Below are 19,436 nucleotides of genomic sequence, written 5' to 3' on the forward strand. Positions count from 1 at the left end.
ACTGCATTGATTCACACCCCCACCCCCACCCCCACCCCCACCCCCAAATAAGACTTGTCACATGATAATGCCTTTTCTGCTGTGCAACACAAAGAAAATCTGACCTCCAAGACTGACTGACATTTTGAAGACTAATAATACAGAATGCTTCTGGAATGACTTTACAATGTGAGGACTGCAGGCAAATGTATGCCTTGCAGACCAACTGAGATGTCATTTCAAAGAAACATACATCTTGACTCAGTCAATTTATATTGGTGTAGCCAATTTGAATCCTTTAGTGCAGGGGTCTCCAAACTACAGTCCACGGGCCAAAACCGGCCCGCGAGGGCCGGCAAACTGGCCCGCATTAGCTGGCCGGACATCCCCGGTATCTGGCCTGCCAAATATTTGAGGTGGTACCTATACTGCCAACAATTGAGTTTCGAGGCCTATCATGACCAATACATCGCGACATTGTCGGAGCTCTATCTTTACAAAGCGGAAGGTCATGGTTAAACTTGTGGCTATCCAAATAATACACATTGGTTTGTTGCTTCACTCCACCATGAAATTTTGACATCCCCACTGCTCTTTAAAAATTCTACATTCACTGTCAACCTTTTGTTTCTTTTCCATATTTGTACAGAACTTCGCAAAAGATTGTAACCTGAAAATAAATTTGTGCTATTTAATACTAATAAAACTAGGGATTAGTCTGCCTAAACAATCTGCAATGAATTTATTTCTATGGTACTTTAATTACTAAATTAAATACTCACAATTACACTGTAGTTCCACTAAAAAATACAGTGAAGAAATACTCAAGTCGTGCTATACGTATTTTGATTTTCAGATTTTCCTTGTCTCTTCGAATTCAAGCTTTGAATTGTCCCACACTTCGTTGTCTCAACTACTAGTACAGCGCATAAAACACTAAAAAACTTGCGAGACACTCACAAAATAGACACAATCACGCAACAGAACTATCAAATATATGCTCTGGCTCTGCTACTTGCTACAAGACTACATAACTAAACTTATTGTTGTGCCGCTTGAAATAACAATGCGTTGACATACACTACCTCTGTTACGTCTTGCAGTAATATTGTTGCTAACAATGATTTTGAGATTTAGTTAACTTTGCAGGATGCTTTCGTGAAGAATGTGCAGTGACATACTTTTTTGTTGGTGAAATTCGTCAGAATAAAATACGCCAGAATTTCAGTCAGGTACGTCCACTAACCAAAATTATGTAATTAAATAAAAATTGTAGTTCGTTTCAGTGCTAGGTATTCCCACAACCTTAGATTTTTGCGATTTCATCTTTCCTTTAGCCTTACATTATGGTGATCATGGAGTGCTCGGGTGCTTTAATTGCACTAGGTAGATCTTGACCCTTATGACTTTGTGGAGGAGTCAACGGGGCCCGCGGACTAAAAAGTTTGGAGACCCCTGCTTTAGTGGAAGAAATGTTAATCACCAAAATTTAACTGATAAAGAGATAACGGTGTCCAGTTCCAGATCATTAGTTTGTGTACCAATGTCCCGGGTTAAAACACCAAACCTCTGCAAACCTTTATAAAGAGAGGGTACATCACATCTTTGTGGGTATCATTTTAGCTACCTCTTTCCCATCCTTGAGAGCAGTAAGTTATATGCCATCACTGGGGTAATTCCATAAATACAAACAAAAAATTATGCTCTACAGACAAACATTCACTGCATTCTACTGTAACTGAACCAGACACGTAGAATGTTCAAGCTATTACATACAATTATGTCTAATTAGACATCTGGACCAATTTATGTACTATAGAAGATAAGTAATGAAAGGAGGCACTTTCTAACCCAATTTTAGCAAATACAGAGTGTGACATTTCTGTAGTAAGGTTGAAGTCTAGCTGACAAATTTGTTTCTTGTAGAATGTCTATTGCATAACAAGTAGCAATTACAAAAACGCAAAATCATTTGTAGCTGAAGAGTACATGTGTTTTGTTGTCAAATTAAACAAATAACTGCTTAAAAAGTGTAAAAAACAATGTACCCTACATCTGAGCATTTAACTTAGAAAATAAATGCTGTATAGTGTCTCCACTTGATAAGCATTTGTTCTACGAATAGAATAAATTAATACCATCATAAAATGGCAACAAAAGGAAAAGCACTTCAAAGATATCACTCGCACAAAATATCATTAATGTCCATCAGCACTGAAGGCCATACCAGGTGGCAACTCAAACTTGGATCCTAATTAACACACTTTGAAATATTAAGTATTTCAAAATTTGAGGTTTATGAAAATCAACAAAATTATATGCTACATTAAAAAACACACAATTCCCTGAGATTTTATGGAATTCCTGAAATTCCCTAATTTTTCCAGGTAAGATCTAATTCCCTGAGAATTCCAGAAGAATTGCCACCATGCATCGATACACATGTATGTTACATTAGCTGTTTCAGTTAGTTTAACATATTTCTGTTATTCATTCCACACACACACACACACACACACACACACACACACAGAGGAGAGAGAGAGAGAGAGAGAGAGAGAGAGAGAGATGACATCTGTTTCAAGTAATTGATTGGTTAGCGGTTAACTTTTAGTTCAGCCTTTTCAATATGATGAAAGATGAAGCACATTCAGCGACTACCCTGAACACACTTTTAGATCACAACCATTTCACTTCATGTTAATCACCAGTCTAACAGTGGATTTATGGATGATTATATAAGTGAAATGTACAGGGTCAGCTGTGCATTGAAAGATTTATAACAGAAAAATATTATTAACTTGGAGGTTTTCCAGCAGCAACTTTCTAATTTCTGGCTAGGAAGTAGCTTTTGTAACGACTGAGGCACACACATGGATAAGCAGACTTTCTTCCAATAGTGGACATCATCTACAGTTAAGGCTCTTAATTCTCATTTGGGTATGTGTTATGTAGCATTTAAAACAAATTGCTTGGAAATATTTTTCAATTGGAGAATCTCTGGTTTAAGCTGCAGAATAACATTAAACTGGGTAGACAGAAAATACAATTCATGTGCTACATGTTAGGCAGCTATAAGGCTGGGAATAGTGCACAAAAAGAAAAGGCATTTACACAGTTCCACTTTTAACAGCATACATGAGGTCATAATGATTATTCACTGAGACATATGTTAATTATCAGTTCCATGCTGTACTCCCCTGACATTTCCTTTCTCCTATCTCTCTTTTCTTCCCTCCCTCCCTCATTCAAACCATGCCATGCCTCACAGAATCTCAGTTAATCACTAACTCAAATAAAACTTAATAACAATTTACAAAAAACACTGTCTTACCACCACCATATCTATAAGATAGACCCTGAGAAAAGTTGTCAGTCTCTCATACAGTTTCAAAACGTTTAGCGGAACAATACAGCTCTTTGGATAGTTTGTTACTTCATCAATTTTTGGATAAACACTTGTACAGTAGTTATAAACATGACTGGAAGAGTGTTAAGAAAAATTTGATGTATAACTACCATAAATACTCACTCCTATATATTTATTCACACCACATAAAAATTTTTTTTGTATCACAAAATCAACACAAAATATTGAACAGCAATTATTTCAAGAGGTATGTAAGTTCATAACAACCATTTCATTAACCCTGAAACACAGTCATGTCTACCTTGCAAACCCATAGAGAAAAAATTTAATGGCAGCAAACCCAGAAATCTAAGTTACCAGTATTCTGCTCAAATGACTTCTAGTTATGCTGGTTGCCTCTTTAATAGGACTGCCTCAATTATTTCTTGAAATACTTTTTTCATTGTGCTTACAGAAAAAAATGTGTAGCCACAAATGCTTTAGACACAGTGCTTGTTCACAATTTCAGAGAATGGCACCATAAAATTACATACTAACATTAAGTTTTTTTTTCTACATAAATAACACATTCATATTATAAAGGCTAATGCCATATTGACATAACCACTCTCTTCTGTCTATGACCATTCATTTCAATTACATGTAATTGTCACATTGTATCCTCTTCCTGGTGTCTTCCGAATTCTTCCTAGACTTCAGAATAAGATTTTCACTCTGCAGCAGAGTGTGCCCAGATATGAAACTTCCTGGCAGATTAAAACTGTGTGCTGGACCGAGACTCGAACTCGGGACCTTTGCCTTTCTTTCAGGAGTCATAGTTCTGCAAGGTTTGTAGGAGAGCTTCTGTAAAGTTTGAAAGGTAGGTGATGAGGTACTGGCAGAAGGAAAGCTGTGAGGATGGGGCGTGAGTCATGCTTGGGTAGCTCAGATGGTAGAGCACTTGCCCGCGAAAGGCAGAGGTCCCAAGTTCGAGTCTCAATCTGACACACAGTTTTAACTTCCTAGACTGTCCTATTCATTTTCTTTCCCATCATTCCTTCAAGAATGTTAATGATGAAAGTGCTACATGTGATGATATGTCCAATAAATTCAATTTTCCTCTTTTCCATTTTCTTTCATAATCTCCTCTCTTCATTCACTTTCCTTACAACTTCAAGGTTGCTTTTTCTGTCAATTAAGCTTGTTCGTGTCATTTTCCACCATATACACATATCAGTAGCTTCAAGTCTATTTCTTTCCAATTTACCCGGAGTCCAACTTTCAGTTTCATGGAGTGGTGTAATCAGTAACTTTGGCCACCACTTTTGAGCTCATTTAAGCATCAGCCACCAGAAACAGTTGTAAAAAGGACATGGACAGCACTATTCATGACAGTTCAAAGCAACATCGATGTTGTCTCTGAAGTTTATGAAGAAAAACCTGAAACATAAAAAACCGAGATGTATAAATTTGTGTCTTTTGATCTTGTTATGTTAGACATAGCTTTGCGTCAGGTAATGATCGTTTTTGGATTTGACAATTTTAAAACTTTCAGCTTTACAGTTCAGGTCATTGTCAACTTTATTTCATCCAGCACTTCCTTCTCCATTGTACAAGGGTACATTAACACAGGTTCTCTTCAGTTTTCTTCATACTTGTATGGGATTTGAAGTTCAGTGCAGACATCAATTTTCTAAAGCAGTACGAAGGAATTTTTTTATATCTGTTGCCCTGGTTAGGGATATCTGTACCAATATTTCAATTTATTATGAATATTTCAATTTTTCAAGTCATTAGTATAATCATTACAAATGAACTGACTGGTTTGTTTTAATTGAGCAAAGACTGTAATCAGTGCCAACTCTTAGCTCATTCTTTGTCCAAATGGACTGCTTCCTAAATTAGGAGGTGCAAATATTTTTCAAAGATAGATCTTGCTCGCATGTATCTTCATCTTGATGAGGTGACCATACAAATTGTCATCAACACAACCTTCAGGCTTTATCAGTACAGCAGGCTGTCATTCAGAGTGGCTAATACACATACAATTATCAGTTTTCTATTGCTTCCTGAAACAGCTCACTCACATTATACTATAATGCATAAACCACATCAATGACAATTTTCCTTGGGGTAAGCCAAGAGCTACCGAATAACAAGCTTGAACACACAATATGAATCGTTATGCAAAATACATTCTCAAGGCTACAAATTTCATGTATCCATTGAACAGACTTAATCATTAAGACACCCTTATCACTGGTCTCACAATTGTACGAATTGTTTGGTTTATCGTAACTAAAGTTTCTTTCATTTCAGCCCTTAGCAAATTATGATCAGAACAAACAGTTATAGGAGCAGTTATCTCAATATGACACTGGTTGTATGTTAGCACAAACGAATCCAGATAATACCAAGCAACCTGATGGACATAGAACAAAAAATTTTAATCAAGCACAAAATAATTATTTACAATTCAAAACAAATTTTACCAATTCTTTACATAATTAAAAAATTTCTTGTCTACTTTTACAGTATAACATTCCATTTTGCAGCAGGGCATACACCATTAGCAGCCATTTTCTGGGCCATAAAACAATCTTTCCAAAATGACATCAGCATGTGTAATGTTGGGCACTTGGTGTGAAATATATTCTAAAGCTATGTCCATCTCACTAATATCATTTCATTCCTCTTGCCTCCCTATGAGCCTGAGCACAGCATCTGACAACTAAGAAATCATTTGTTTTCAGCTATACAATTATCTCCAAACTCCTCATTTACTCCATACACTATACTGCTAGTGTATTTTACCAAAGGTTGTCTAGGGGCAACTAAAATCTACAATACACCAAGAATCTTGTTGGACATCTCTTGTTGGATATCATTTCTACTGGCATGGACTAACTGAACAGGTTTAAAAAATCAATTTGCTTGCTTTGTATAGAAGCTCCAGCTGATCAATTGTTCAATTGTGCACAGATTGTATACATCGTTTAGTTTAGTAGCATTCTTATGAGAAATATAGAAGTGAATAGCAGCTCTTATTTATCCATGTTTAGTCGTGCTTTTTACTTCTGTGTAAGAATTTGTATAATTTTCAATTGTTTGTGTACAGTGAGTTAACTTTGTTGTGTAGTTTTTCACTGCTGTAGAAGCTAGTCTCTCTCTGTTTACTTGATTACTGAGACCTTTGTGGTTGGCTTCTTTCGCAATTAGTTCTTGATTGATGAGTCTTATGTAGTAGTAAATGGATAGAGACTGTGTTTGTTGTTTGCAGACACAAGGAGATGATGTTCTCATTCTACTGTAAACCCCTGGCAACCCTGATGTTACTGATCTTCCAATGCTCACTGTTTGAATAGTTTGCCTTCACATGAGGGTGCATGACATGCCGTGATGCGTTTGCACATGTCTGGGCTGAATGTGAATATGGGCAGTGGCTGCATAGCTGCCCCCTGCCTCAGCAGCAGGTACAAGATGCTACCCAGTGTTGGTACCATATCTGAACCACCACAGGATGCCTCGTCTTTTGAGTCAGAGGCAATTTTCTTACTACACCAGGGCAATCATGAAGGGTGAGTTTGTTGGTCATTGGGAGCTCCAACATTAGTCAATTAATAGAGCCTTACAGGGAAATAGCAGACAGTTCAGAAAAGAATGCCAGTATGCACTCTGTATGTTTACCGGGAGGTCTCATTCCAGAGGTGGTGATGGTTCTGCCAAAGGCTACTGAACACACTTGATGCAACCAGCTGTGGTTAGTGGTTCATGTTACCACAAATGATGCCTTCTGCTTGGGTCCTGAGGCTATCCTCAGATCCCTTTGGCAGCTGGCTGAATTAGTGAAGGCAGCTAGCATTGCACGGTGGCTGTAGGCTAAGCATATCCAGAGCAAATCACAGTCTCTGGCTTGGAGCAGAGTGCAAGGTCTAAATCAGAAGCTCAGACAATGCTATAATGATATCAGATGCAAATTTCTTGAACTCCACTACACAGTGGGGAACTGTAGAGATACTTATGAGGTTTAAAACCGGTTATGCAAAAGAGCTTGGTCACCTTCTACCAGTAATTTACTGCAGGTCACTGGAACAATGAAGGGTGACTGGAAAAAAGTGCAAGTAATTCTCATTTCCACTGAAGGCTGTCACGTGCATTTATTTATAGGCCTCTAACATTGATGTGAACCTGTAATGCATTATGATGTTCTTGGAGAATGAAAATCTCCTGTATAAAGAAATCAACATGGATTCTACAAACAGGTCTTGTAAAACTCAGCTCACTCTGTTTGTGAGATATTAAGCACCATAGACAAAGGCACTCAGTTTGATACCATGGTCCTTGAGTTCTGGAAGGCATTTGATTGTCTATATATGAAGGTAGTATCTGCTCCCAAAAGAACAGATACCATTTATGACTGTGCAGCTTCTCTAGAATGAAATGATAATTAAATTGGTACCCTAGCTGCAAATAGGTGTTGACATACATCATTGGGGACATGTTGAAAATGTGTGCCCCGACCGGGACTCTAACCTGGGATCTCCTGCTTCCATGGCAGATGTTCTACCCATCTGAGTCACCGAGGGCACAGAGGCGCCCACAGGGACTTATCCCTTGCTTGCTCCCCATATGACCCACATCCCCAACATATCCATAACCACTACATTCATACTGCCATGAGTAATGAGTGTGCTGGGCAAATATCTATTAGGCGCACTACGAATGTAGTGGTGTGGACATGTTGGGAATGTGGGTACCATGGGAAGCGTGCAAGGAATAAGTCCCAGCAGGAGCGCTATCCTCTGTGCCCTCGGTGGCTCAGATGGGTAGAGCGTCTGCCATGTAAGCAGCAGATCCTGGGTTTGAGTCCTGGTTGAGGCACACATTTTCAACATGTCCCCAATGATGTATGTCAATGCCTGTTTGCAGCTAGGGTGCCAATTTAATTATCATAGCATTTGATTGTGTTTCACCATCATATAGTGAACCAAATATCAGTTTACTGAGTATTGGAGCAGATTTGTGATTGACTACAAGCCTTTTTTGGGATTATCTCAAGGGAGTGTTATAGGACCACTACTATTTACAATTTATATAGCCTGTCAACAAAACTGAAGCACCTGGAAAACTGTCAGATGTTAACATAACTTTGAACACACACACACACACACACACACACACACACACACACACACACACAGACACACACACACACACACCTTCAGCAAGTACGTAAATAATTTGAGTTTTAATTCTCTGTGACATGTAGAGTAGCCACAATACTGCATTCATGTTGTTCATGTTTAGTGTTGTTACCATGCCTGGCAGGGTATATAAGGAGTGTGGAGAACATCAGACAATGAGTGATCACCGAAGGATAGAGATGCCGCATACCCACGTGAGACAGCACTACTGACACCTGACGGAGTTTGGATGCGGCCTCATTGCAGGTTTTCATTGGCCTGCTGATCCACTCGTGCAATATGCAAATTTGTAGGGCATTCATATGTGACAGCGGCCCGATGTTGAATTGAATGGGGATGTTAGAGCAGGCATATTCATCACCAAGGTTCCAGTCGACCATGTCTGACCACCACAAGAGAGGATTTCCATTTTGTGCACCAAGCACTCAGTGAGCCTGTCACAGCTGCACCTGCCATATAGAAACAAGTAATGGACTCCCTGCAACATTCTGTCATCCTGTACCATTGGTCAGAGACTAGCTGCAGCTGAACTAGGGAATTACTGTCCTATGTGTGGGCTGTCATTTCAAAACACAAACACCTGCATGCAGACTGGTGCTGTAGCCAGGAATCATGGACTGCTGATGAATGGCATCATGGTATGTGCAACGATTAATTCTGGTTATGCAGTACCCTAGATGAACATCAACGGTGACTGTTGTGGTGGCTTGGGGAGAGGTCCCATTTTTCCACTGTTTCCGACAGGCCCAACAGTTTAACTCCTGACAATCAAGTGAGGAGCTATCTTGTGTGTCTTCAGGTCACAGCTGGTAGGGATTGAGGGAACTCTGGAGGCACACTGACACACCACAGACATCATGCTTCCTCATGTGTTATCTATCATGGGACAGTACCGTGGTGCCATTCTTCAACAATACTTGTTCACACATGGCATGTGTCTCCATGAAATGTCTGCATGATTTTGAGGTACTCCCATGGCCAGCAACATCTCCAGATCTGCCACCCTCAGATGTCAACTCTGTCCCAGTGCCAAAATCCAGTAAATAAAGGATCAGTTACAACTGTTGTGGACTAGCTTGACTCAGAAGAGGATATGATCCCTTTATGACATCCTTCCCAACTGAAACAATACGTGCATCCATAACAGAGGAGGTGCAATATCATATTGATAATTGGGCTCATATTGCCAAGTTCTTTGTAATTTAGACTACCTTGTAATCACTGAAATAACTTCACATGCCCTCTCAAACTGTGAAATTTCGTTTAGCTTTCTCCTCCCCTTCTGGGTGCTTCACACTTTTTGTCAGGCAGTGTGTATTAATTATCTAGTGGATAACATTGGTGGTCCCATAGCTATTCTTCGACAGTGGTGTTGTTTGTAAGAAGGCTGCAAAACCAGAATACTATAGCAAAATGCAGGAAAACCTGAAGAGGATCTGTGATTGGTGCAGCTGGCCTTGACTGTAAATTAACGTAAGTTAGTGCACATAAATAAGTGAGGAGATTTACAACTGTTCAATTACAGTATTGGTGACAAATCACTGGAAACAGTAATTAGTGTAAAATGCCTAGAAGCAACCATCTGGAGCACCCTGAATTGAAATGATTACTTAAAACAACTCGCCAGAAAAGCAGGTGTCAGACTGAGTATGATCATAAGAATCCTAATGACACGTAATTCATCAACAAAAGAACTGGCTTACAAAACATTAGCTCGACTGATTCTCTAATACTGTTCATCAGCCTGGGACCCTTACCAAATAGGTTTAATAGAAAAGAGAGAGAGAGAGAGAGAGAGAGAGAGAGAGAGAGAGAAGGTCCAATGAATAGTGGTGTATTTAGCTATGGGATCGTTTAACTCTGCGGGAGGGTGTTATGGAGATGATCAATAAACTTCAGTGGTGGATGTTACAACAAAGGTGTTGTGTATCATGGAGAGGTTTACTGTTGAATTTTCAAGGAGTCAGGCAACATATTACTTTAGCCCACATATGTCTCAAAATAATCATGATGAGAAAATTAGAGAAATTGTCATATGGAGCTTTACCAACAACCATTTTTCCTATGCACAATTTGTGAACTGAGCAGGAAAGGAGGAAAAAGATAGTGGTACTAGAAGTACCCTCCATCACTCCCCATAAGGTTCTTTGCAGAGTATACGTGTGGATGCAAGAAATATTCATAGTATGTGTTTCCTTCAACCTCTGGCTGACACCATTTAGTCACTGGGGAGTGAACACAAATTTATTTTGCTAGTACATTCTGCAAGCCCATGATGAGGTTGATAATAGTTACATCATCATCATCTTGGACAGTTTCCAGCCACTGGCTGGGTCTGTCGGGAACACAAGGCTCTCCATCGTGTTCTGTCTTTCCACCATTCCCCCTCTTCCACCTTCGTCCAGTTCTCTTCTCGTCACACATTCCTTCACTCCCTTCACCCATCTATCTCTTGGTCTTCCTCTGGGCCTCTTCCCCTCCAGTTGCAGATCAAACATCCTCTTTGGAATTCTTCCCTCATCCATTCTCTTCATGTGTCCATACCACTGCAGTCTTGATTTTTCTATCCTGTCCTGTACTGGGTTCCTCCTTTAGTCTTTCCCTCACATACACATTTCGCAATCTGTCTTGTCTTGTTACACTCGACCTGCTCCTCTGGAACTTCATTTCACTAGCCTGTATTCTACTTTTGTCGCTTTTGTGCATTACCCATGTCTCACTTCCGTATGCCAATATGGGGACAAAGTAGGTTCGGTATATAATTCCCTTGGATTTCTGTGGCACCTCCTTGCTCCAAATAAGCCCCCTAATGCATTTGTAGAACTGCCCTACTTTTCTGCACCTTTCATTTATTTCCATTGCGTTTCCCCCCTTACTTTCAATCATGCTTCCCAGGTACTTGAAGTTCTCTACCACTTGTAGTTTTTCCCCTCCACAAGTTATATCCACATTTGGCCTATTCTTCTTCCTTGTTGTGACAATTATTTCACTTTTCTTTGCAGAGAAATGCATTCCATATTGTGCTGCCGTTGCCTCCCATACATCTAACTGCTCTTGCACCTCCTTCTCGCAATTAACCCATAACATCAGGTCATCGGCAAAAAGCACTGCTTTCATTTTATGATCTCCAATTGCATCTGATACTTGCTGTAGGATTTCATCCATAACAATAATAAACAATAAAGGTGAAAGTGCACTTCCCTGTCGCAGCCCATTTTCCAGCTTGAACCATGCAGTACGTTCCCTCCCCACTTTCACACAACTCTCACTTCCCTCATACATTTTTCTAACTTTTCGTGTTATCTCTTCATCTATCCCTTTTGCGTTCAGCACATCCCAGAGCTTGTCCCTACAGATACTGTCATATGCCTTCTCAATATCTAAAAAGGCCATGATTAAGTCCTTCCCGTACTCATAGTGCCTTTCCTGCAGTTGCCTTACCGCAAATATGAGGTCCGTTGTTGATCTTCCCGGTCTGAAACCATACTGCTCCTCTTGGAGTCTACTTTCAATACTGCTTCTTATTTTCTTCTCCAGGATCTTTTCATAGATTTTTCCACAGTGGCATAACAGGGTGATTCCTCTGGAGTTCTCACATCTCCTTTTATCCCCTTTCTTGAAGATCGGGGCTATAATTTCTTTCTTCCAATCCTCAGGAATTCTGTTCCCCTTCCACACCACCCTCAGCACTCTGTATAGCCACTGGGTTCCTACTTCTCCTGCTGCTCGTATCATATCCACTGTTACTTCGTCCCAACCTGGTGCCTTGCCCCCTTTCATCCTCTTTACGGCTTCTTCCACTTCATTCCAAGTTAGATCATCAATTTCCCCACTATTATAATCATCTGCTGCCTTAGGCTCTCCATCGCTGTTAGTTATCCGCTTGGCGGCATTCAACAGATCTTCAAAGTACTCCTTCCAAATCTTTTTGAGCTCATGCATTTCCTCCACAACTCTTCCATTATTATCCATGATCCTCAGGCACTCGCTTCTGTCGTTCCTCTTATTTCTTACCATGGTGTAAAGTACTTTTTTGTTCCCTTCACTGTCCTCTTCTAACATTCTCGTCCATTTTTCCATCCACTTCTTCTTCTCTGCCCTTACTATGGTCTGTGCCGCTTTCTTGCTTTCCTTATATTTTACCCTAGCTTCCTCTGTTCGGGTCTGGAACCATTCTCCGAAGGCTTTGTTCTTTCGAAGTACTGCCTCTTTACATATGTTGTTCCACCATGGGGTTTCCTTACTTCTCCTCTTTGTGCTAGTTCTTCCACACACAGTCTCAGCTGCCTCAACTAGAGCCCTCTTAATCTCCCCATTCTTCTTCCACTGTTCTCTGATCTTCCTTTGGCAGCTTCTTCCTGATCAGTGTCTGGTACTGGGTCCTCCGTTCAGCCTCTTTCAGCATCCATGTCTTCAACCTTTTCTCCTGTATATCTGTTGCCCTCCTATCTTTTTTCTCTCTCAGGGTGGCTACCAACAGCCGATGGTCACTGTCTAAGGCCTCAGATGGAATGACCTTAACATCTGTGAGGCTGCTCATCATCTGCCTATCCACTAGTACACTAGTTACACTTTTTTATTTTCCACTTGTTGAATATGCACTCAAACATGACATTAGAAGTGATTATTAAGACACTTATGTCTTTCTAATTAGAAGACTGCCACAAATGATTTGTTTCTGATAACGATTTGTACACAGGTGTCCTGATCTCGACGAGGTGTTTTAGCAGGTGCTCGGGATGGATGCCCACCTGATGTGGGCAACACATGGTGGTCCTGTGTAGACAATAGCCACCAAGAATATCATGTTCAGGAGCCACCACAACCAATCCTACTGACAAGGGTAACATCGTTCCACACCAGCACCTAAAACACTGGGGTTGCCACATCCATGAGGCAGCTTCTAACATGAACCCTCGTACCTTGGATGTCACCATTGCACCTGCAAGTTTCAAAGAACTTGAAGACATCACAAACCAGCTCATTGGGTCCTCCCAGTGCCAGGGCACACAACAAGACTGCAACAATGGCAGAGGATTCTGCCCTAACTCCAAACCCAATGAGGAAGGCCAGACAGACCAATTTTTGGGTCAATGGCTGCTTTAATTTTTTTAAACCAACAATTAATCTGAGGCTTCAACACAATCAGAGTATGTGACGACATTATTTACTTCACCTACTCCATACTCTATTAATTGGTCACATTTGCTTTTATTTAGCAAAATGAATTTGCAATAAATGTTTTTCCATAATGCACCAATTTCTATAAGTTAATTATTTTGCTATTAAATATGAAATCAGCTGTGTATGGTACCTTGCAGCAAGCTAAAATAATTAAGACTTTAAATATACAGAAAAAAATAACTTTCTGATATTTTTATTTGTAGAATGACAATATAGCGCATTTAACAGTTTGGAAAAGGATACTTGTACAATTCCATATAGCGAAGTCTAGACATCGCTTCACGTCTATAAACTTGTTCAATGCCCTTTTCTAAATCACGCCAGATTTGGGCTATGTAAGTTCCGCCACCTTCCTCCTCTTCCATTTTTCGAGATGCTAGCCCTGTAAAAGGGAAGAAGGATATGGTGAACAGTGTAGGAGCTATTTGCTAACATGAATAGGTTATAAAATTAACTACACCCAAGTATAAAAAAATGGCTCTGAGCACTATGGGACTTAACAGCTGTGGTCATCAGTCCCCTAGAACTTAGAACTACTTAAACCTAACTAACCTAAGGACATCACACACATCCATGCCCGAGGCAGGATTCGAACCTGCGACCGTAGCAGTCGCGCGGTTCCGGACTGCGCGCCTAGAACCGCGAGACCACCGCGGCCGGCACACCCAAGCATAGTTCAGGTACCTGAAATGATAGATTAATGTCCAAGACAAATTCTTTTCTGATTCAAGTTTGTTACAATGAAAAAATGGCTGACATCGAAATAAGTGTCCAAGGAATAGAAAAGCAACTGGAATCACTCAACAGAGGAAAGTCCACTGGACCTGACGGGATACCAATTCGATTCTACACAGAATATGCGAAAGAACTTGCCCCCCTTCTAACAGCTGCGTACCGCAAGTCTCTAGAGGAACGGAAGGTTCCAAATGATTGGAAAAGAGCACAGGTAGTCCCAGTCTTCAAGAAGGGTCGTCGAGCAGATGCGCAAAACTATAGACCTATACCTCTGACGTCAATCTGTTGTAGAACTTTAGAACATGTTTTTTGCTCACGTATCATGTCGTTTTTGGAAACCCAGAATCTACTCTGTAGGAATCAACATGGATTCCGGAAACAGCGATCATGTGAGACCCAACTCACTTTATTTGTTCATGAGACCAAGAAAATATTAGATACAGGCTCCCAGGTAGATGCTATTTTCCTTCACTTCCGGAAGGCGTTCGATACAGTTCCGCACTGTCGCCTGATAAATAAAGTAAGAGCCTACGGAATATCAGACCAGCTGTGTGGCTGGATGAAGAGTTTTTAGCAGACAGAACACAGCATGTTGTTATCAATGAAGAGACGTCTACAGATGTTAAAGTAATCTCTGGCGTGCCACAGGGAAGTGTTATGGGACCATTGCCTTTCACAATATATATAAATGACCTAGTAGATAGTGTCAGAAGTTCCATGCGGCTTTTCACTGATGATGCTGTAGTATACAGAGAAGTTGCAGCATTAGAAAATTGTAGCGAAATGCAGGAAGATCTGCAGCGGATCTGCAGGGAGTGGCAACTGACCCTTAACATAGACAAATGTAATGTATTGCGAATACATAGAAAGAAGGATCCTTTATTGTATGATTATATGATAGTGGAACAAACACTGGTAGCAGTTACTTCTGTAAAATATCTGGGAGTATGCGTGCGGAACGATTTGAAGTGGAATGATCATATAAAATTAATTGTTGGTAAGGCGGGTACCAGGTTGAGATTCATTGGGAGAGGCCTTAGAAAATGTAGTCCGTCAACAAAGGAGGTGGCATACAACACACTCGTTCGACCTATACTTGAGTATTGCACATCAGTGCGGGCTCTGTACTAGATCGGTTTGACGGAGGAGATTGAGAAGATCCAAAGAAGAGCGGCGCGTTTCATCACAGGGTTATTTGGTAAGCGTGATAGCGTTACAGAGATGTTTAGCAAACTCAAGTGACAGACTCTGCAAGAGAGGCACTCTGCATCGCGGTGTAGCTTGCTCGCCAGGTTTCGAGAGGGTGCGTTTCTGGATGAGGTATCGAATATATTGCTTCCCCGTACTTATATCTCCCGAGGAGATCACGAATGTAAAATTAGAGAGATTCAAGCGTGCATGGAGGCTTTCAGACAGTTGTTCTTCCTGCGAACCATACGCGACTGGAACAGAAAAGGGAGGTAATGACAGTGGCACGTAAAGTTCCCTCCGCCACACACCGTTGGGTGGCTTGCGGAGTATAAATGTAGATGTAGATGTAGAATGGTACACACATACCAATGCTGTAGATGAAGGAGATAATGCATGCCTAATGAACATTAAATTAATAACCTGGAAACTTTGCTAATTCACTAACCATACTTTTACCTCACAACCAACAACTGTACAAAGATAAATCATGTTGTATATAATGAATTTCAAATAGTTTCAGTCAGTAACTAGTGGGGGTAGTAATTATGCAGTGCTTCAAAAAAATCCCCTTGCATTTACCACAGAGGTGAACGATGTATGTACACAATAGACATCTAAATAATCAGAGATTTGTCCATTACTTCATATCACTTTCCTGAAATTACCTTAGTTTTAGTTGCTCAAAACAGTATGTTAAATATCAAACAAACTTAGACCCCTGGGCTTTGCTACAGCTAAGTCTGTTACCACAACTTTTAATTTGAACTCACAGTCGTTGATTTCACCAACTCACAAACTGTTTGCTACCTTCCAATTAGATCTTTGGCTACACTATAGATCAGTTTGTCACAGCCACCTAGATTTCAAAGGTGAGAAGGATACACTATTACAACCCAAGTGTGCTAGAGAAAAATAAGAAAAAATATAATTCTTTATTATGCCTGAAGCTCAAAACCTTCATCTTCTAAATAAACAATGTTTCAAATGAATTTTGTCTGCAGAGATTGTACGCCATGCCTGAATTATCAAAACCAGTTCCTGCATCCTGCACATACAGAACATTTGTGTGTTTGCAACCCAAAATTCAGAGCTACTCCATTACGAGCAGTACTCACAGTACAGTGAGTCCTTATTTTATGTTTCCTTTCATTACATTGAATTTTGATTGTTTCATCTGTGACACCAGATTCATCAACATTCTACACTTTTTGCCTCAAATCTGAAGTTGATCAGCCAAATGATGGCTAAAATGGTTGACAACATGCAAAGCAGTTAACTGTAAAAGTTTGCCTGGAAATTTATCAACTATTTGCTACCAACATGGTAACAGTGAATGCGCCAAGAGATGTACTTCAGTATACTCTGCATTTGATATCTTATTACTATTAGCCTTTCTAGGAAATTACTACCTGAAATGAATTGTGAAGGTGGTATTTTGACCTCAGTTTAACAGAAAAGTAATGTTCAACCAGCAGCAAATATTTTTTGCTTCATTAACATCAGCGGCATATTGATATTCTTTCTATAGTAATCAAGTTCCTGCCTTAATGCAATGGTGTCTTCAAGAAGAAAATATCACTACGAATCTTTATAAGTGTTACATGATTAATTGCTTCAGTAATTTGGAAAAATGTGTATCTGATAGTCCCAGATGCAAATCTCAATAAGTGCCAGACAGTACATGTGAATGATAAAGCTTGCCCTGAACATATTCAGGTGCACCGCAAAAGCAGTATGGCTCCTTGAATTAGTAAGGAACTAGTTTTCATGGTATATCTGACTTTTCTGCCTTGAACTGTGTCCCTATGCTGTTACTTGTTTGATCAAAATTGATGAACTCATTGGCAGCAGACAAGCAGTCCATTACAGTTATGCAGACTAAATGTGTATGTCAACTCAAGTGTGTCCTGTTTCAAATGCAACCATCACTAATTGAATGTATTTGGTAATTATAGATTTTTATCTACAGATTTTTATCATCAGTCTCATTTCTTTCGCAGTTAACCTCACATACAACTCTCTCTGGTGGAGTGGAAGAACATGGCTTTAGTGAACTGCTTGTGAACTGGCTATTTGTCACACTGTAAGCACACTTTTAGGTGTTATTCTGTGTACTGAATAACAAGGCCAGTGTAAATATGACAAGTGGTTCGATGTAAATCTAAAGTAGGTAACGTCTTATCACAATGCATGTTGTATGCCATGAGGTATGGACGACAAGTAATAATACTTTGAAGTTGCAAGAATTTGAAGAAAAAATTGCAGTGCTTCCCACAAGTTGTCTTCTTATCTGAAAAGAAAATATACTCTTGTGTCCTTCACTCACTTGTAATGTTAAACCTGGTGCACAATAAGTTTAATGTATAAGCAAGTAACATATGCAAGCTTGTAGTACCCATCAATGTGGAAACAAATATTTACTGCCAGCCACAAGTTACTGAATAACTAACTGTAACAAAAACAACAATACAATAAAACTATGAAGTAGGAACCTGAAAAGCTTCTACCAGAAAGAACAAAGGAGAACAAAATGAAAGAAAATGACTTCGAAACAAGGTAAAGAGGAAAACCTGGCAACATCTCCTCCCAGAATTATGCACAAATGTTATCCCATGGCTACTGAATTTGAACCTCACACAGAAATGTAGTAATTTTAAGAATCTATCATTCTGAATTTATAATGTAATTGCAAAATGCTAATTATGTACATAAAAATAAAAGCGAATCCACCGTGATAGCTTCATATGAATGACAACAATATTCCTTTCTTGCTATAATGCCTGCAATTGCATAACAATTATTCAAAATCATCTGCTAAAAGATGCACAACTTACAACTCATAACTCATTAGTATAACGACAAGGATAGTTACTACTCACCATATAGCGGAGATGCTGAGTTGCAGACAGGCACAACAGACTGTTGAAAAGTAAGCTTTCAGCCAACAAGGCCTCCTTCAAAATTAGACTACACACACACACACACACACACACACACACACACACACAATACTGTTACATTCCATCCTGGATTTCCATTGTTTATTCAGTATCAATAGTCAGCATGAACTCCCTATGTAGGGCAACATCCAAGCAAGCTATGTCAAGGAGCTTTACTAAATGTCTAACAAGTACCATACCATCAGGAAATATATTTCCACAGAAATCACAGAATGTGTGGAGGTGCAGAACAGCACATCATGAGATTGCAGAATATTTTTCTCTTTAAGTCATACATGTTGAACATGAATTTTGAATGAAATTACAATGAAATGCAGACCTTAAGCTACTTACAGGCATTGATAAATATCAACGGGGATAGTTGAAAGCGTATACCCCAACCGGAATCTTCTGCTTACATGGCAGATGCTCTTTCCGACTGCAGAGACTTATCTCTGGCATGCTCCCCATGAGATCTACACTTCCAACTTTCTGTCCACACATTACACTTTTAGTGCCCCTGCCCACTATACTCATTACTTGCGGCAGTCAGTCCAGCAATTCCCATAAGAGTTCGGGCAATGTGAGTGCATCCCCACTGAAGAAGATCACTGGCCAGTAAGCCTTATCTATATGAAGATGGTATCTGTTCTTTGAAACATGTCCGAAAGAACAGATTATCTTCATATAGATAAGGCTTACCAACCAATGATCTTAAGTGCAGACGCACTTACATTTCCCGAACTCTTACGGGAATTGGTGGATTGACTGCTGCGAGTAATGAGTATAGTGGGCAGGAGCAATATAAATGTAATGTGTGGACAGAAAGTTGGAAGTGTGGGTCTCACGGGGAGC

General features: G+C 39.9%; 1 protein-coding gene across 2 annotated transcripts in view; it reads right to left on the reverse strand.

Moving 5' to 3' along the window:
• Window positions 1-19,436, reverse strand: part of LOC124555195 (cullin-1-like) — a 231,548-nt gene that overhangs the window by 204,562 nt on the left and 7,550 nt on the right. For both annotated transcript variants that reach the window (XR_006968526.1, XM_047129039.1), the window contains exons 2-3: window positions 13,960-14,098; window positions 3,314-3,461 (exon numbers count right to left, since the gene is read on the reverse strand). Coding sequence is in view for 1 of the 2 variants with exons in the window: in XM_047129039.1 (XP_046984995.1) it covers window positions 3,314-3,461; window positions 13,960-14,081 (270 nt within the window). In the remaining variant the exon portion in view is untranslated. The remainder of the gene's footprint in view (window positions 1-3,313; window positions 3,462-13,959; window positions 14,099-19,436) is intronic.

This window comes from Schistocerca americana, chromosome X, assembly GCF_021461395.2.
Source record: "Schistocerca americana isolate TAMUIC-IGC-003095 chromosome X, iqSchAmer2.1, whole genome shotgun sequence".
NCBI classification, from domain to species: Eukaryota; Metazoa; Arthropoda; class Insecta; order Orthoptera; family Acrididae; genus Schistocerca; species Schistocerca americana.